Below are 20,725 nucleotides of genomic sequence, written 5' to 3' on the forward strand. Positions count from 1 at the left end.
CTCCTGCTGCTTGACGAAACTCCAGCAGGGGAGGCCTTGACAATAGGTTTCCTGTCACAGGGAGGTGTCACCACCTCCCAGACAGGCTTTCGTGTATTGGGGCTGGGTGGGTGCACTCCAAGAGTGCTTTGAAGTCAGCACTGGGGCCACATTTGGTGTCCCTATGCAGTCTAGCTCAAACCGGTTGCAGGGGCTACCAGCCCCTGCTCTGGCCCAAAACTGGACAAAGGAAATGGGTGTAGCCACCCCTCTTTCGTGACCCTCCCATAGGTGGGTCCCTAGAGTTTGTCCAACCCCTTCCTTCGGTATAAGAAAGGAACCCCTGGCTACAGGTCTTTAGATTACACCTGGACGAAACTCTGATACTGAATCCTGGAACTTCGACGATCTATATTGAACTAGATGACTGAAGAATCTCCCTTGGAGTAAAGGAGTTATTCCCCTGCAAGGCAGGCACCAAAGACTCATCTGTCCGGTTTGCATCTCCGAAGCTCCCGCCGGACTTCGAAGAATTTTGCAACACAGGAGGTGGGTGTCCATGGTCTCTGAGGTCGATCTGTGCGTTCAGCAATTCTGAGGCCTGTATCTTTTATAGAAGACCGTGCAGGCCGAAACCCTGGACACCGCGACCATTTGCAGAAGCATCAGCTTTCCAGCGACTCCTGCAGCGGAGCTTTGGGTTACTTGTAGCCCTGACCCCGAGCAGCATTTGCACCGAAGATTGCCCGTTTACACTGCACGAGTGTTCCGTGAGCTGGCCCTTTGTGTTTTCGCTCGAGGTCCCTTCGCGAGCCCTAGTCCGTCGACTGGTAGGTCTCTGTGAAGGCAACTTTGCTTCTAATTGGGCTTACCTGGTTGCTCCAGACGTGCCCTGACTCTCCATTGCTTGGGGAGTCCCCAGAAACTTGCTGGTCCGCAACCGAAGCATCTTTTCTCTTCCTGCATGGCTTGCTGTTTCCAAGGCTTGTTGGGTCCAATCCGGGCACCGACACCGCAGCACTCAACATCTTTCGTGGGACAGCTCGAATCCAGCTCCTGGCCGTCGTCGACGCCTCCTAGTCCTCGTGGCTGCAGAGTCAAGCTTCACCTCTTCGCACCTGAAACACCAGACATCGGTGGGCATTCGTCTATCGTGCCCCTGGTCACTGGCTAGTGACCCAGACTCTGTCCCCTCTGCTTTCAGGTTCTTCTGACCTTCGATCCAGGCTTGGATCACACCGGACACTTTTTTTCTCCTTCCCAGCAGCAGCACTTTGCAGCAGATCGCCATTGAAATCAATGACGATTCCCAACACCATTTGACACCTATGCACCCGGCTTCCCTGGGTGAGGTAACACGAGTACTCCGGTGCTTCCCTGGGTGCTGGCCCTAGAACCCCCTACGTCTAAAGGGGTTTGCTCAAAGTCCTCTCCTAAGTGTCCTTAACTTCTAAAATTCCAACCGCGACTTTCCCATAGCATAGTACAGGGCTCGCGGCTGTGTTCTGACACGGCACACGTCCCCCGTGGGTCTCCTGTGTCACTACCTTGGGTGGTTCCTTGGGGTCCCAGCGATTCTACATTCTCTAGGCATTGTGTCTAGTCAAGTCGTGGTTCTTATACCACTTTCTTAATATATGGTTTAGTCCGCCCCTAGGGCCCATTGTATATAGTGCTCTTTACTGTCGTTTTAGAACTGTATTATTGTGTGTATCTTGGACTCTAATCTCATAAAGAGATTAGTAGTGAGTGTTTAGAAATAAATACATATATTTTATACATACCTTGCGTGGTTCTCCTTTCATTTAGTAATTCAAGAGGTTAAAATCTGGTAAACCAAGCTGCTTTACACTCCTTCAAGACTGACCCTGAAGGCTGCTCTCCATAGCTACCACTAGGATAGCTTTCAATAAAGGTTGTCTTTAAACCTATCATCAATAAGGGTTGTTTTGACTGGTACAAGGTGCCCACTATAACTAGTGGACAGCATATGCCAGGCCAACTTCTCACAGTGACTACATGGAATCTAGAAAGTTGCTGCAAGGTTCTCTTGTGAGAACTAAGCTTATCTTAATAGTGCCATAAAATGTGTGCTGTAGCATGGGTACTTGTGCAAAATTTCAAAGGATGGTTCTGTGATCTCCTTTGCTCCATATAAAGCTTCCTTACACAGCAAGTCTTCTTTATTGCCTAGGGTTCCTAGTAAACTTTCAGTCATCCCCTTGTATAGCCTCTGCTTACTTGTTAACAGGAAACTTTGCTCAAACCTACAAGAGAGAAGTATTGCTGTCAAATGAAGGCACTCTGGATTATTTAAAGTTGACGGGTGGCCTGTACAGGAGTTTGTTTTTAAAAAGCAAATGACCTGACACCCTGGGAATTTTGTACTTAAACCAATGGACTCCAGTCTGTTGGGCCATCCGTGTTAGAGCAGGTGGGACGTCAGTTTGGCAGACTGGGTGCCCCACAACATTTGTATAATTTACTGTCTGTACACTGTCTGACAAACTCTAAATAAGGCCCTCAGTCTGAAATTAGACTGGAACTTTGCCAGAGTGATATGGTCTCGTCTCATCATTCACCCAAGAGATTTTACCAGATTTTTTAATTGCATTATTCCTGAGCTATCGTCTAGCAGATAGCATTGTGTTCACCTATCAAGTGAGTTTACTGTCCTGAATGACTCTAAGTCTTTTGCCTTTACACTGAGGAGATAGTTTGGTTCACAACTAGTGAGTGGCTTGAAGCTTTTTACTGGTGAGATCTGGTGAGTAAGTTTCAGAATTTCCATGGATTCACTACCAAGAATACTTAACCTTTCCGCTCCTTGTATGGTAGTTTGTTACTCCCCCTGACCATCAAGGATCTTTATAGAGCATGTTCATTTACTAGTGTGTAGTTGGCCTGCTTGTTTGCGAGCACAAGGGTAAATTCAAAACTTTTTTTTTTATCGTAAAAAATTAATTGATTATCCTTATTTTTTAGGTCTCGCCTATGCAGAGCGCATGCGTTGCATAGGATACCTTTAGCCGTCTTACAGCTCTTTTTCCAAGCACATACTCGTGCTTGTGGCGGCATACAGCTTGCGGGAGTGCGCAGCGGCGCAGAACAAGTGTGTGCTTTGAAAAAGAGCAAACAACTGCTACTCAGCACATGCGCGTGTGCACTCCCCCCACCCCTCCCACTTGTTTTTTTTGCTTTACACTCTAGTTTTCCTTTGATGTTTAGGTGTGTGTAATAATATTTTCACTAAGAAAGCCTTTTTAAATACATATAGTTCAGAGTTTTTCCAAGGGAACCAACGCCTTTACAAATCGTTCCAGTAAAAGTTTATGAATATATTCTTTCAAATCAAGGCACACTACGGCTTCTGAAGTGCAAACTTGAAAGGGGTAGCAGAAATTGCAGCAACACAGAGAGTGCAAGTGAGCTACCGTGTTTGCGAGTCAACAAGTAGTCTTCCGTAGACAAGCACTAGCATTGATTCTTTACACCATTGTAAGTGACGGAGCCTGCCCTCGCGAACCTGTGTACCTGCTCGGTGACCCTTAGCGTGCAGAGGTCATGGGACTGACGCTCACCATTGACAATCGGCCTGAGCGGGGCACCACGCCAGATCTGTTCCTACCTGTCAATCACCCTGATCCTTAGCGACAAGGGCGAAGAGCAAAGGACGGATGCCGGCCATTGTGCTCAAAGCAAGCGGGAGAACCAATCAACTTACTGGGAGCTTAGGTGATTGTCCGTTACAGGCTCTAGTGGGACAAAGCCCAGGCGAGGGCTCTGTGATGCAACTTATGACCTCTAACTTTCAGCTTTATCGGTCCTTAACCCCCTTGACGCAAGTATGGTGTCCTTTGGACAGGAGGTAGAACTGAAGGTAATGGGACAAAAGCAACCATTCGAACGAAAATGTCTAATCCGGCGGCTCAGGCAACTACTACGACGTTACAGCTGTTTTTTGTATAGTTCCAAAATAGCACTTTTTGAGCGGGACAAGATACTGCAAACGGTCAAAGCTGCAGTCTTTGGCGTTTGGAAACCAACTTTGAGTCTCTGCATCTGCTCTACAACCTGGATTCTGGTCGAATCACCACATCTCGCCTTGCATAAAACATTAAAAATAAATAATTAATGTGTCCTTGTATAATGTAACTGGTGCTCGTGTAAAGCGCCCCAGTAACATTCAGGTGCAGTTTGCATGTGAAAAACTGTTTTTATTTTTATATTTCTTTGATTAAAACGATGGTTGGTATAGCAGGGTGGTTCTACAGGGTACACGAGCTAGTGAAAAGAATGTCCCTTCAAATACATGAAGCGACAACACTTGAAAGTGCTGTCACAGTTGACTGTCTTTTTCGCGGTAATACCATGAATTGGTAATTGCATTATCGAAATGGATAATCATAACATAAGTGGAAATTTTCAGTTAATTGGAGTAAAACATACAAAAGAAGTGCTTTGTGCATTTAAAGCTGCAATGTTAGCACTCGTGCGGACAAACACTGCTTTCCCTTGCGTAGAATAGCATTACCGCAAAGGCTAAGCAGTGACTTGACTTTACTTTAAATTGCACAACTTTTTTTGGGGTCAATTTACTGCACTTTTAGCACAATTTGTAAAACTTCCGAGCTTCTCCAATTACGGATCTTTGTGAAATAAAATAAACCAAGGTGGATCTTTTAAAATATGTTTCTGATATTAAGTATTAGTCCCTTATTAATGAAACGTTAAATGATTTTACTTAATTGAACTTGAGTAAAAAAACGTTTGTGTCACAGAAAAGGTTATAGTTCAAATTTAAAAAAAGCGGAGGGCATAGTTCTTCTGCCTCACACAACACACACCGTTGCACATGCTAATCTCTTTTGAAGGTTTGCTTTGCACGCTTTTAATCACTCGGAGGTCAAAGTGACTGGCCAGTGATTCGTATCCCTCCGCTGGGGGCTGTTTACGGTATCTCCGAAAGTCCAGCAGTCATGCTGCTGCCACAATGCACGCTCATCCACTGGAAATTCAATGAGCCAGCTGATTCTGGCGGACCATATTTTAACCAACTTTGAACCCGTGAAAGGCATCATTCAAAGCCTCTTCATTTATTTTTATTTTTGGGGAAAAATAAATGACCGCTTTGCGCTGGCTGGAAGCATGCTCATTGTCAATTGTGTGTCACTGACACGTTCCTCTAAAACTTTCCTAAAGTTATTCGGGGTCAGATGGGTTTTAAGTGACTAAGAATGCAAATCGGAGCATGAATGAAAACCCAAAGTACTGTAACTGCGAAGATTTGAAACGTTTCAGAAGACCCTAGTCCGTGTAGATATGGCTATATCGTTGAAATGGCAAAATAGAAAAGGAAAATGTAGTAAGAATCTTAATTACCTCAATTGTTCATTTCGTGAAAGGCCTTCTGTGCTGAAATATTTTTCAATTGTCTAGTGTTCTTTCTTGCAGATGTTAGTTCTGAAATATAGTTTATTAATGAAATGAGGTAGATAGAGTATGTTTTGTTTGTTCATAAATGTAATGTAAGTGAAAGCATTTTCTTCCACCTCAACTGCTCTCCTGAAAGTTATGGGGTGAGAAAAAGGGGGGCCAAAACCCGTTTTCCCCTTCAATTTTTCCAGAGGAAAATTAGACGCAGTTACAGCCAAAACAGCAAACCAGAATTACACCACATTTGTCAGAAAGCTAGATCATGTCCACAAAGATTTCTTTTTGTTATTTGGTGTAAATTTGTTAAGCATTTTTTGAGAAATTAAGGCTCAAACACTTTGGATCCACACACACAACCACGCATTGTGATTGGTTGGCCTCAGTCTGAAGGAAAAGTTGCAGCCACCATCTTAAGCTTCTGGGACTCAGACCCGAATCCTAAACAGTAAAACAAAATATGATATAAAGGGGAAGTATAGGGGTAGCCTGACCCCTGGGCATTGTGGGAGGGGGTCTTAGAGAAACACACTCAGGAGTCACATTTAAAAATAAGCATTGGCATAGCCAATAGGTCTCGCTTTTGGTACCTTATAAGTATTTAGTTATGCAGTACAATATCCTTGGTGCAACAACATGAAATGTTGCATGGTTAAACACTTATAAGGTCCCAAAGGCGAGACCTATTGGCTATGCCAATGCTTGTTATTAATCAGTAAGGATTTACTACTGTAATCACCTTCTAATGTTATCGCTCAGGTTTGACTCGGTGTCACCAGGTCAGTCCTTCTATCTAAAAACAAACAGTAACAAGCATTGGCATAGCCAATAGGTCTCGCCTTTGGGACCTTATAAGTGGATTACTGTTAACAAGTAGGCAGTAGCGTTTGTATATGCTATGCCTGGTCTGTCTCTTAACTGCAGGTCAAACATTCTTCATCGATGACATCTGCTGACTGTGTACTCCAGAAAAAACAACTGTAGACGAGGGGCGCACATGGATTGAGATTGAAACAACTTCTGTAACATCAGTGCAATACATGACTAGTTTTATTGTCCTATTCACTCAATTAATTTGACTTAACTGGACGTCGAGCAGCAGACTGCACTGGCTACAAAAGTGCAGCCCAGGGCTGGGACATAGTGCTCCTCATGACCCCGTGTCCTCTGGTAACCCTACTCTTTAATATAGTGTAAACGCACTGGATGGCGGAGTCTGCTCAATGAGGGCAATGTCAAGAATGGGTCCCAGCATCTCGGGGAGGGGGAGGGAGGTAGTGTAACACAACATAGTACGCCTGGACCCACTTCTCCTGCTGCGTTCATGACAACTAGGCCCTTCATTCAGAAAGAAAATGGTCATGCTTTCTCTCTGAAAGAAGTGCAAAATAAGTACACGTAAGAGCAGCAGAAACATTCCAAATACACAGCTACGCAAATGCTTCTTTTTTTTAGTTATGTTGTTTGCAAATAAAGTTGTGAAGCGTGAAATAATGTACGCATTAGTTTGTGAGTTAGAACGCTTCCAAGGGTCTATGAGGTGTTTTTATTAAATAAATAATTTCTTTCAAAGGAGGGCCGCTATGCTTAGCTGTAACATTAAATCACATACAAATGCGCGAAGTGTGGTTGTTTGTTTACAGAATTAACTGTAAGTGCTGCCATAAATCAGAGGTCTGGCAAGTCACTTCCCCCTCAGTCACTTACACGCAACCACTGTGTCCCTCTGCCATAGAAATAAACAAGGAGCGTTCTTCTAAGCCGCTGGTCAATCTTTTTTGTAGTCAAGTGAACTGATTGCTGCCACAACATTTATTGGGTTGGAAACAACAAATAACTTACGAGTGTCGGGTGATGGAAACTATACTCCGCGTTTTACCAATCTACATCAGATTCCACAGGGCTCCCCCTGGGAGGAGGGCCCCGACCGAACACCGGGTAGCAAGTGATTCACGCACAGCTTGAAGGCATGCAGATAAAATGTAGAACCAACTACAGCCATTTGTTTCCGTTTTGCTGTGTTTTAATGTACCGTTTGATTTTGTAACATGCTCAGTTGTAATGTTTCTCCTTATGTATCATTACTGTTCCTATTGTGAAGCGCTCTGACACCTTCGGGTAAAGTCCGCACTATATAAAAAAGCATTAAATAAATAAATAAAAGCAGACCATGGTAGGTGAAAAACAAGCCCACAGAGCAGCCCCGGCTTTACCCCGCCCCCTCCAGCAAAACTTAATCAGTAGCTGAAAGTGCTCAAAACAGTGGTGATTGAAAGCCAGACGCAGTATAAAAACACTGTCTAACTGGTGGGGTAACATCTGAGCGGTATCCATGGCACTATTTGCAAATGTAAGATGTGCATGACTACAATTGTGTAATTGCGCCTAATGTAGCATAAACCCAATTAGATAGCGTGACGTCACAGAATATATCCCCCAAATGTTTGTAGTCTGTAATACCTACAAACAGACTGCCGCTCTGAGACTCATAAATCTCATAAATTTAAATTGAAAGCGCTTGCTTTCAGCGGGGGGGAGGGGGGGAGCCTTTATAGGCAGCGTTCTCTGTTTGCGCCCTGCCTGCCTGCTGTGGGTGTGATTCATAGCAGATAGTCGAGAGAGGTGGAAGAGGCTGATGTGGCCGTTCAGCCGGAAGCCATTTAAGGCAGCCTGCTCTATTTGCGCCTTGCTTGCCTGCTCGGAAGAGGTGGAAGAGGCTGAGGGCACCATGCTAAAATAAAGGTGAGCCTGCTGTGTGATAAAGTGCAGCGCTGGTAAATGAAATTAAACACCGCTTTATATATATATAAAAAAAAAAAGGAACAATGAAGCAATACAACTAAAAGACACAAAACACCAGTTCCAACAGTTAAAACCACGCAGGCTCGTAACACACTCTACCTTTTTTTTAAAGTTTTGAACTGCTATGCGGCATGACGGTGCAGTTAGACCCCGGGGCGGGTGAAAAGTCACTGCAGTTCGGCTCCTGCTGCCTTAGGGACTGTGCTCTCAATGCAGCAGTTACTATAAGGAGCGCAGGACACCTCCACGAGTGTTTTTTATAGAGGCACTACAGTTGAAGATTCTAAGGGTGGAAGAGCACTGCTCCGTTAGTAAGCATAGGCACTACAGCGCTTCCAGCTTCAAAAGTAACTGCAGACACAAAAGAACATGGAAGCGGGGGGGGGGGGGGGTGAGTGCTAAAGCAACACAGGGAAGGCTGGCATATGGTGAGCACTTTCGCGGCCGCCTTGATGTTCTCAGTGGCCGCGCGGCTCACTTAGAACATCAAAGCGGCGGCGAAAGTGATCAGCAGGCTGACAAATGGTGCGCACGCCCGGTGCACATGCACTGTAGTTGGCGGCCTGAAAAGCACTAGTTTGCACTTCCAAATCCCGCTTACTATAGCTCTCGCCAGAGCAGCGCTAAAGTGCTGGCTCAGGCGAGACCTAAAACAAGGGAGTCATTTAAAGCACGACAGAACTGCAAACATCTGCTGTAGGAACAGGTCATTAAAAAAAAAAATTAAAAAGTTATTTTTCTACATCGGTTTTCCAAAGGGGTTCTCTTGATGACCTTTTTTATTCTACATTTGCCAATTTCAAATACTTTTTATTATCTACTTTCATAAGAAAACAAAATAACGACATATTTCACGAAGTGTACAAAAATATAACATTTGGCTCAAATCGACAACCGGGAGGAAGCAAAAAACTTATAAATATAAAACAGAAGAGATATTATCCCAAGCATTATAAAGAGAAGAAACGTTTCTACATTTGTATCATTATAGTAATGTTGATTGTTTGAATTCATTTGGTTCCAAGTTGGGTGCTTGAAAATGATTGATACCTGAAAATTGGTGATACTTGTGAATGCAGAACATTGCAGTCCATGCAGTTTTATTGTGCAGTGAGATTGTCTTTTGTATTGTAATGAGTTTCTTTACTCATGGGAACTGGGTACAGAGCAGATTTTGTATTGGTAGCATGGAAAGCGGTGAGTGTTAAACTTGAGCTTTGCAGCTTGTTTTGTTTTACTCCACAGTTTTCTTCACAGGTCTTTTCTTTTCACCATGTTCTTTAGCATGTAAAGGCTTCACTAGACCTCATCGAAGGCAGCATGACAGTCAGCACTACCAAGAAGACCTTTGATCCATATGTGATCATTCGGGCTAGAGATTTGATTAAGCTCTTAGCAAGAAGTGTTCCTTTTGAGCAGGTGAGTCGAGCTGTTCAATTCAGGTCATACTTGGTTTTAAAATAAAGGTGTTGCACAGTGGGATTTTTCTGCAATGTCATCTTATTCTGTGCCAAACATCTATTACATTTAGTGGATTGAAGTAAAGATTTGCACCCCTGAACATTAACTATTACACTAACTGTTGTATTTTTCTTTGAACAGTTCTAATGTTTGGCGTAAAATTGACAGTGCGATTTTAACACCATCATTTGAGTCTAGTAAACCACACACGTTCCTTTGATTTCAGCTGACCCAAAAAACCTTAAATAAACTCTTTGAAAGTTTGTTTATGTTAGATACTTGACAATGACTAGATATGCATGGGACATTATATATTTATGATCTTCTTCTTATGTGTATGCTACTTGTGTACAGTACAGTGAACCTTGCCAAAAGCTCGGTCATAAAAATGTCGTGCCTGAGCACAGTTTTATTACAGGAATTGGGATATATTAACATGATGGTTTGTCTCTCCTAGTTTAACCTGAGAATTGTTGAATATCAATGTAGCAATATCTCCATTGAGTGAATTGTAGCATTGGTCAGAATCCTTGGAGAAATGTAAACCAAGTATGATATGTGGGGGAAAAAAAATTGAATCCCATTTTGTAGACCTTTCTGCTCATGGAATTATATCAGCATGAAATTACTGTTTATCTTCAAGGTTTGATGTATCAGATTCCTCGGTTCCCAGACCATGACTACATGAAATTTAGAAAGTTGCTGCAAGGGTCTTTTTGTGATACTAACAGTGAGAACTGAGTTTATGTTAAAGTTGCCACCTATCATACTGTCATAAAGTTTGTTCTGTATCCTGCAGCATGCATTCTTGTGCAAAATTTGTAAGGATGTGACATAACATTAAAAGTGATGCTGTTTAATTTATCCATTTTGTCATGCTCTTTTGTTGGTATTCATTTGTAAACACAATGTGCCAAGTGTTTATCACTACCAGTAGAAACACCAGTTTGTTCTACCTTGCTCTTTTAGCTAGCCCTAATCAAGTTCTCCAACTGCGGGATAGTTTGCAAAGTGTCTTTGTTTTGCAGTGCATATTTCAGAAGGCTGTCTAGTTTTGCATGACTAGCCATTAGTCAAATTGTTTGTTTTCAGGTTATTTACTATTACTTTCAAAATGAAACATATGAAGACAGTACCTATTGATTGCTCCCGTGGTGCCTTTATACTTGTCTATTCTGTGTATTTACTTCTGCTAATGGTGCCTGTATGCCTACAGTGTTTGTGTATGAACTTGTGCTTACATATGTGCTTGTATGATTTGTCTGTGTGTACATGTGTGTTTGGTTAGTTCACTTTGTACCCCTGTTTCCATTCACTATGAGAAATGAGATCTGGAGAATGGGCCATTTTTCTTTACACACCTGGATGCCTTTTTCTGTCACAAACTTAGCACTGGCTGAGCCCTTCCCCACCCTGAAACCTTTTGTTTTTCCTCTTACTTGCTGCTTCAAATTGGTAGCTGTTTTCCCTAAAACCCATGTTTTGACTCATCATTAAACACCTTGAAAATAGCTGTAAGGAGGCACGTTTTTCACCTCTTGAGCTTTGTCTTACCATTTCCACTAATATCCAGTGCTGATGTCAAATATACACTGCATCATTATCCCACATTCTTCACAAAGTGGGCGAAATTGGGTGTGAAATATTTAAAATGTACATAAGCCTATCCTAGCTGCAGCATCAATTAACTGTCATACAGTATCTCTTTTCCTAATCTCTGGTTGATTTACATTTCCAATATTTCTAGTTTTCATATGGTCATTTTAATCAGAGCTCCCTTGACAAGAGAGTATTCCATAATCGTCTCACTGTCGGTCATTCCCTCCTGGTTCCTTATAATTGATGGAAATCTTTAATCACTTAAATACCTATATTGTTTAGCAATATATAACAATTCAAATCAAATTATTAATCTCTTCTTACTACCTAATATACTGACTTAATATGGTATGGTGTTGAAAGTTATGGTGGCTGTAATCTCGGAATCACTATGGAATGCAAAGTGAAAGTATCTTTAATGCTCAGAAGTTCCATTTGTGAATCAGGAGAATCTCGAGCTGGCTCTCTTCCCTAGATAGAATCAAAGGAAGATTGCGGGCCTGATTCTCAGCAGGTGAATGTGTTGATGCAATACAATTCTAATTCCCAGACCAAATCTGGGCACTGAAATAAAGCCAGGAAAAATGACAGTATGGCTGGACTCTTTAAGTGTGAACAAACGCAACTTATTTACTTTTGTATTATGTCCAGACTCTAGATTCTATGTGTAAACTTGCAACAGATAAATATCTCCTTCATTAAAGTTGTGCTTCCCCTTTATGCCACTTCGCTTTTGCGATTTTGAACACCTCTTTGATTTCCTAAGTGTGACCATGAAAACAACTAAATTGGCAAAACTTGCCATCTGTACTGAATGGGGCAACTTTGGTAATTGATTCACTACCCATTACCTAGGGAGGGTATTCAGTATAGATTAATACAGCATCCTTATTATGAGATGTTTTGAAAAAAGTGTTGAAACTTAAGGACATTTATTATATCTCTTACTGTTTAATCATTTGCAAGTAAAGATGGCAATGTCAAAATTTAAGCAAGAAAAAACGGACTAGAATTTGAAATAGAGCGGGAAATGTTCATTTCAACAGTGGAACAAATCGCGAATGTGAGCAATACTAATGTAAATCTACAAACGTACATGCAGCTATGAATTTTTTTTAATGAATTTTAGACTGTTAGTCATGATCCATTGCATCTTTCAAAGAACGGGAAGTGTTAGTGTTGTCAAAATTCTAACATTGACTTACTTTTTATGTGAGTAAAAAAATGTGTGGAAGTCGGAGAGTGGTCAAATAACATTTAAGAATCAATCCTCTAACTCACAGATCTGTTTATTAAAGTAATAGAATTTATGTTCAGTAACAATGTGCACTTGTTCTCAAATGTCAGACGGTATTGTTCCTGTAAAGTCTTGTGTCTGCAAGGAATTTATCCAGATAACATGCATATGCTCTTCTCAGTTGTGAACTGACATTTTGGTATTAGAAATGTCCAATCTTTCGTCTAGTGAAAAGATGACACAGACTGAAAGATAACGATGCAGTCACTCCTATCTGGAACTTTTTTAATTTGAATGATTGCGTAAAAGTTTATATATTTAGCATCGGAGGCATGTAATTTATACCTGGTTGTTAAATGCTTTGCGCTGTTTTGTTTGACATCTACTTTACATTGCAGCAATAAGAATATACTTTCATACAAGTACTACTAGATAAAAGTTAGATATCCCTCAGACAGCTAAATGTTGTCTGAAGTTTCCACAATTTATGGATCATTTACTTGAAACAGCAGACCAAATTCTTATTTTGGCCAATAGAGCTATCCATTTCAAGGCTGCAGCACTGCATACTTGGAACTGTGAAATCAAAGATACAACTCTCCAATATGTGAATATAGCAGGCCTCTTGCAGCACTACCTTTTTATTTTAAAGCCTCTCATGTTAAATGTGAAAATAACACAACTCAGACACTGTATTGTTTCAATTCCTGGAATATTTTAGTTAGACGATTGCACAGAAATAAAGCTTAGAAGTTTCAAACATGCTGAAATGTATTTAATGAAAAACAATTCTTTAAAGCATCAAGACAAAGTATTTAACAGCATTGAAGTCCTACTGAAATGCCATAGGTAGAATCACACATTATTTACAAAGCCCTAAACCTACTTCTGCTCCTTTTTCATTAAGTGTATAGTGTTGAATGAAATAGTAATCCTGCCACACATCTCTTTGAATACCTGAGCATTTTAAGTGATTTGTAGTTTGCTATGTTGTTAAACTCTTTTTGATGTAGATCTTTGTTATATTCTGACTTCATGGTTATGCATGCTCTGCCTATAGAATCCTACAGTAATGACATGGTTTGGAATGTTGTCAGTCAAATGAGTCACAGTTGACTGGGCTGAGCTGCCTGCTGGCTGCTCCTGGTGGGGTCTTACTCTGATCTCTATCTCATCTACTTATGGACTCCCTGTGATCTTGTAACTATCAATAAAACCTCTCTGAATCATCTCAACCAGCGTGGACTTGATCACTACAATCTTCTATTACTCTCAGAATGTGAACTTAATTTACCTTGTTCTTTCTTTGGCTTCAGGCTGTGCGGATCCTTCAAGATGACCTGGCATGCGACATTATCAAAATAGGCAGCTTGGTGAGAAACAGGGAACGATTTATCAAAAGGAGACAGAGGCTACTTGGTCCAAAAGGTTCTACTCTGAAGGTACAGCTTCCAATTTGTTTTACATATTTTAATTTATGAATACCATGTTTTTATAATGGTAGTAAATATGTGTCTTTTTTTGCAGGCTCTCGAACTGCTAACTAACTGCTACATCATGGTTCAGGGGAACACTGTGTCCTCTCTGGGACCTTTCGGTGGACTGAAGGAGGTGAGATGGAATTGACTGATGATGGATACCCGTTTTCCCTATATTGTTAGATCCACTGTTCTGTGTAGATTTCATAGTGTGAAATACTTTGCAAAATACTTTTAAATGTTGCATTTTCCGAAATGTATTTGTTTCCTTTGAGAGATACTCTATCTTTTCAGCTTTTTTTATCCTGTAATGTGGAAGTGTCAGGTAAGTGGGGTTCTGAATAAGCAAAATCATCAGTTTTACAAAATCATGTTAAGCAAGTTTTTCCTTCCACTCTATCCCTCATAATCTGCGCATGCGATTAGACCGATTCCTCTGTATCCATTCTCCCTAAAGCTCAACATACGGACTATTTGGGTCGGGTCCTCTCAGATCATGATGCCCATATCCTGACCCTCAGGTGGCGGCCACCGCACCCTCCAGTGCCAACATGGAAATTGCCAAGGGAATGTTTCACTGACCAGGTGTTTAGTCATGACCAAGAGCACAGTATCCGAGATTACTTTACAATAAACGCCCACACAGCGACCTCTAGATCGCTGCAACGAGACGCCTTCAAGGTGGTCGCAAGGGGACAATGTATACAGCAAATAGTGGAGGTCCAGAAAACACTGGAGACCACACTAGCGACATTAAGGAAGGAAGCGGATGCGAGCAGGGTTACCACAGCACAAATAGCGACGGCCAAAACAGCGTATGCGACGATGTTAAGGGACCTGCGTCAATATAACATCAAAGCGCGTGTGGTCAGGTGTCATAAGGAGGGGAACAGAGCGGGAACCCTTCTGGCATGGTTGGCCCGTCAAAACACTGAGATCAAACCCAATACAGAGCTGGTTGACCGGGCGGGGATTCCCTGACACTCCAAGGTAGAGATCCTACGTATTTTTCACGACTTTTACTCAGAAGCCTACCGAGCCCTCGCACAAGACAGACTACAACTAATCACACATTTCCTACAACCCTTGACTATCCCGCGCATCCCAGCGGAAGACGGGGACGACTGACGAAAAGATAAGCTCCGCAAGTGTCTCTCGCGCAGTTTGTGCCTTGGAGCGCAATAAACCCCCAGGTGTGGACGGCTTTCTATTAGAATATTACAGCACCTTCTCAAGCCAACTGGTCCCCCAAGTTGTAGGCATGTTTGAGGATGCACTGGAAAGGGGCGAGCTGCCAGGCTCCCTTAGAGAGTCGGTTCTGGTGGTATTTCCAAAACGGACCGTGACCAGAGACTCCCGGCCTCCTACAGGCCCATAACGCTGCTGAATACCGACTGTAAAACAGTAGGGAAAATTTTGGCTGATCGGTACTCCCAGATCCTCCCCCCACTGATCCACCTGAACCAGTTTGGGTTTGTACCTGGCCGTAATACATCCCAGAATTTACGCAGGCTCTTCCACATACAAGACAGAGCAGGCCCCCAGTTCCCGCGAGCGACAAGTCTAATTCTCGATCTAGAAAAGGCCTTCGACGCCCTCTTGTAGCCGTATCTATTTGCCGTTCTTCGGCGGAATGATGTGGGTCCGACCCTGCTTGCATACACACAACGTCTCTACAAAAACCTTAAGACAAGGGTCAGACTGGACAAATATATCTCAGCCCCAATTCGGGTGGAGAGAGGTACACGCCAAGGGTGCCCCTTCTCCCCGCTATTATATGCCTTGGCAGCAGAGCCCTCTGCAATACATATGCGCCGGGAGGGAGAGGCCTGGGGCATTCCGATAGCCGGCACAGTTCACAGCGTATCATTATACGTGGATTATCTGCTCATATATGTACGCGACATAATGGCTGACCTGACCCCCATATGGACAACCCTACAAGAGTTTGCGGAGGTATCGGGCCTCAGAGTCAACTGTAGCAAATCCACGATCTATCCACTCGACCTGCACCTAGCCCCCCTCGACACCACAATTGGGACCCAGAGGGTCGCCTGGAGCACTGCTGCCCCTAGGTAACTCGGAGTTCTGCTGTATCACTCCCCCATGACATGTACGAGGGGAATCACCGCAAAGCACTAGCAGGCATACGGGCAGCCATAGAGTTCTAGAAGACGCTCCCCCTAGCCCCCATTGGGCGGGTGGCCCTGGTTAAAATGAATATTGTCCCACATGGGCGAGACAACCTCCGACACAGAGCTTATCTCTGCCAATAAACCAGCGTCTGCTTTTGTCAGGCACGGAGCCCCAAAGTACATACCCGCTGCAAGTAGTGGTGGCTCGCACCTGTATGATGCGCATACACCGCGTGTCCAGAGAGAAGCCATCATACTCCCCATTACTCCCGTTGGTGGGGTTACCTCCCCGAGAAAACCATTACACAGCACAAACCCTAAAAGTATGGACAGAGAAGTCACTAAGGGAGTGGGAATATTTGTTTGAGGGGGGCCAATTGTGACCCTACGAACAGTTAGTAGAAGAGTACAATCTTCCTCCAGGACACTTCCTACTGCACCGACGACTTCTGGCTAGTAACCGCCCCGTCTGGGACCCGGTCGCAGCTGAACCGCCGACTCACCCAGTTATACACACTATAGTGCATATGGGGGCAGGCAGGCATCTCATTACATGGCTATATAAAGCTACTCTAGAGTTGTTACTCATGCCACTGACCTCATTACGGCAAACATGGGAGGACAACTTTAACAGACCACAAAGTAGGCGCAGGCGCTAGAATACCCCAAAAAAGTTTCCAGAAACGCGCTATTCAAAAACATACAATTCAACATCTTGCACAGGGCGTACTTAACACCTGAACGAATACAATGCTACTACTCAGACACGTAGTTTCTATGCCCCAGATGCCAAGCCCCAGCAGCGGACTTCCAACACGTGTTCTGGAGATGCCCTGCATTGCAGCAATACTGGCATCACATCCATGAAGCACTCCGAGCAACCGCCAATATCCCCGGGGTTGATACATTGGAGGCATGCGCGTTAGGGGTGTTTCGTAGACGGAAAACTGATAAAGTACAGCTGCGCTTTGCGTCCCTTCTATTACTCCTGGCAAAGAGAGCCATAGCCATGCACTGGAGAGCCTTGGGGGGACCCCCAGTGGAGGCTTGGGTGGGAGCTCTCAAAACGTGGGGCGCTGCGGAAGATGTGATCCGAGAGGAGGAAGCAAAGGGAACGCGCAAACATCACATAATACATAAAATGGGCGCAAATCCTATTCCAGTTTAACTAGCAAACCACGCGGGCAGAACCAACAGAGCCCCCCCCCCCCCCATGCCCAATCAACATCCGCCACACCGGTAACACCAGCTGACAGATGTATTGAGGTAGAACATTTGCCGACACTCCCTCACTGTCCACCCCATAGGGCGTAGCTCAAGAATCCGGCAGAGAAAATCGCCGAAATAAACCTCTCCCCCCCCCCCCCACACACCCCCTGCATCGATTGCCAGCTGCCTCCAGTATAGCTTCGCACACCGACACAGAGGCCCTACTCACCCCTTTCCCATCTGCACACAAACCATTCCTCCCTGCTGATCCTACACCCATACCCTAGTTCAGTATCCAGTTTTTTTTTAGCTCGGGATACACACCAGTTGCTCAGATAACACCAGCAAGGGACAGGGACTGTAGCCCGCCCACCAGAGAAGAAGGCTCACAAGCCCCCCATAAGAACCATGGGTAGACATAGCTCCATCATCAAGATGTTTCCGGTCCAGGGAGGACCTGGCTTGGCAGCATCGGGCTAAACTGTTCCCATAGGGAGCAGGGTCAAGACTGATTTGCATATGGCAGGTTTTAAACTGAAATGGGCATGGGGAGCAAAAAATGATGGCTTTAGGCACAAATCTCAATTGGGGTGAACGACATTGTTCAGCATTCTGTCCATCAATTGTTCTTTTTACAGTGTTAAACCTGTAACAAGACATTGAATTCCAAAGACTGTTTTATTGAAGGCAAAAACCTCTATCTTGTTTGTATGTAGACGAGCACTGGAATTTGTTTGGGAAGAGGTGGGTCAGAGGCTTGATTAGGAACCAGCCTGTTGTCTTAGAACCCAAGAAAGCAAACAAAATCTGACTTTGAATTGTCAGAATTCTAAATCCCTTGCTCTGTTAAACACAACTTAGCCATAACTGTTGTCCTCATTGTTATAGCTACTTTTGCATACTTAACCCTTATGCCGCTCTCCTGACGAGAGCATCTTCTTCATTAAGCAAAACTGCATGAGTGTTGTATAAAGTTCATGTTTATTTATAAACGTGTTTACTAAAATTTACTGACCACGATATGATGCATTCTGTTTTTGAAGAGATTTGCACAAAGAGGGGTGTATAGATTAAAAAATGTGGGCCGATAGCCTTTTATTCCGCAACTTAGCCTCTGTAAATACCTTGCTTTCGGGTCTTACCTGAATTATCATTAGAGATTTAACAAATTTTGATGAGTTGAATGTGGTCACACCTTTAACTGAATAGTATTTAATTCTAACCCATAAATGATAGGCCTATGTAGTGTTAGTGGACTGGATACTGAATTAAAGTAGGTGTGTTTTTATCACAAAATGTCTGGGCAAGGTGATGAGAGCTTAGGTAATGTGATCCCCCTGGTTAATCGTAATTGATCCAAGGCATTCTGGATTTTTTCCTAATTTTTTATGTCCGTCTCCTAGAGTTCCCTTGCCCTTTACAGGTCAATGTGAGATGTTCATCAGTCTTGAGCTTCTATGTGCCTAATTACTTTTTAGAAATTGGGTAATTATTTGAGAGGGGTGAAAGCCCCACTCAAGTAATAAACACAATCCTGATCAGGGTGAAAAGCAAAAGTCACTAAATAGACATGTGCTTAACACTGGTAACCTGGCCCAAAAGCAGTCAAGCTTAACTTGGAGGGTATGTAAAGTATTTATGCAGCGATCAATCAATAATAAACTGAAAACACAAGAAAAATCGCAAACTAATTTAGAAAAAAATATAGCAAAATGTAATAAATGACACAAAAACAGCAAAAATCCAATAAGTAGATCCAGAGTTATGATTTTTTAATGTTTAAGGAAAAAATAGTACCAAGAAGTACAAAGCACTACTCGTGACTATCTGTTCACAATAGACCGGGTAAAAGTCACAAGTTAACCGACCACAGTAGACCGCTGGTCAAATAGTGGGACCAAGTTTGTCCTGGTGAAGAGTTTACCTTCTCAAGTCCAAGTGCGCAAAAGGAGCCTCGGCTGCAGCTTCACATTGCGGCCCCCGCCAAAGAGGTCTATGTCAACGCTAGGAGCCTTTGTTGCTGGGGCTTCGCATTGAAGGGCGACATGCTGACACGAGGAACCCACTTGCAGTTGTAAAGAACCTCAAACTTCTAATTTTCACCTGTAGTACAGATTTTGTGGATTTGTTATATTATGCTATATGGATTTTTAAAGCGTGAAACAAGTACCCGTAGGTGTCTAGATGCTGCAGCATAGGGAGCATATAACAAAATAGGAATTAACGCTAAGAAAAATAGCTCACAGATAGGGATAACGGTCTAGTGATAGTAGGTCTAGTTGACGTTAGTAGGGAAAATGAAGGAGCGCTATAAGCGAAAAAGCCATGTCTTAAGGCTTTTTCTGAACGCGAACAGATTTGAGATTGATCTGATAGAGGAAGGAAGGGCATTCCGTTCTTTAGCTGTGGAATTTTCAAAACTTCTTCCTCCCCGATTAGATCGTTTGATTCTGTTCACAACTACTGTGCGAGTACCTATAGATCTTGGGTCCCTTCCAGGGATATACCATTCAAAGAGAAACTCCGGGCCTTCTCCATGAAGGGCCTTTTGGGCAAGGCAAAGAGCCTTAAATTTGATGCGCTGTTTAACAGGCAACCAGTGAAGACGTTTGATGGCCTGTGTGACTGACTGATGTTGCTGCCGCATATTTAAATAGAACTCATTACAGTACTCAACTTTGAAAAGTATAAGAGCCGTAGTTACAATTTTGTGAGCATTATATGGGATAAAAGGGAAAATCCTTTTGAACAATCTTAGAACATAAAATGTTGATGACGTAACAACATTTACCTGTGGTCCGAAGATCAGCTTATTATCAACCATTACTCCCAAGATTTTTAACTTTGCATACTGGTTTAGGGCGTGAACCTTGTTCAATTGGCCAACAGGCTAATGTCCATAGGGAGGGGGAGTTTCCAAACATGATGATCTGAGTTTTTTTCGGAATTTAATTTCAGGCAATTCATAGTCCTCCAGTCTCCAACTGCAGACATGCAGTCATGGAAAGTGGATGCTGCCTGATGATTTGAAGCAGATAAGGCTACCACGATTTGTGTATTGTCCGTGTATGACACAAGATCTAGCCCAAATGCTCTGATAAGAGAGGCCAAAGGTTTTACGTAGATGTTAAATAACATGGGGCTGAGTGCAGACCCCTGAAGTACCCCACATGGGATTGAAAAAGGTTTCTTGAGTTCTACCAGACAGAAAGGATTTTAGCACTTTAAGTGCTGATCCCTCAATCCTGACAGCCCAAGACGCTCAACCAGCACCTTGTGGTCGACTGTATCAAAGGCTGCCGACAGGTCGAGGAGTGTTAGAGCAGCATTCCCACCTCCATCGACTATGGATCTAATCTCCTCAGTTGATTTTATTAAGGCAGTTTCAGTAC

At 43.1% G+C, this 20,725-nt stretch overlaps 1 protein-coding gene across 1 annotated transcript in view; it reads left to right on the top strand.

Moving 5' to 3' along the window:
* Window positions 1-20,725, top strand: part of KRR1 (KRR1 small subunit processome component) — a 113,771-nt gene that overhangs the window by 33,662 nt on the left and 59,384 nt on the right. The window contains exons 3-5 of the mRNA XM_085653481.1: window positions 9,499-9,633; window positions 13,828-13,953; window positions 14,039-14,122. Coding sequence (XP_085509607.1) covers window positions 9,499-9,633; window positions 13,828-13,953; window positions 14,039-14,122 — 345 coding nt within the window. The remainder of the gene's footprint in view (window positions 1-9,498; window positions 9,634-13,827; window positions 13,954-14,038; window positions 14,123-20,725) is intronic.

This window comes from Triturus cristatus, chromosome 4_1 (assembly GCF_964204655.1).
Source record: "Triturus cristatus chromosome 4_1, aTriCri1.1, whole genome shotgun sequence".
Lineage (NCBI taxonomy): Eukaryota > Metazoa > Chordata > Amphibia > Caudata > Salamandridae > Triturus > Triturus cristatus.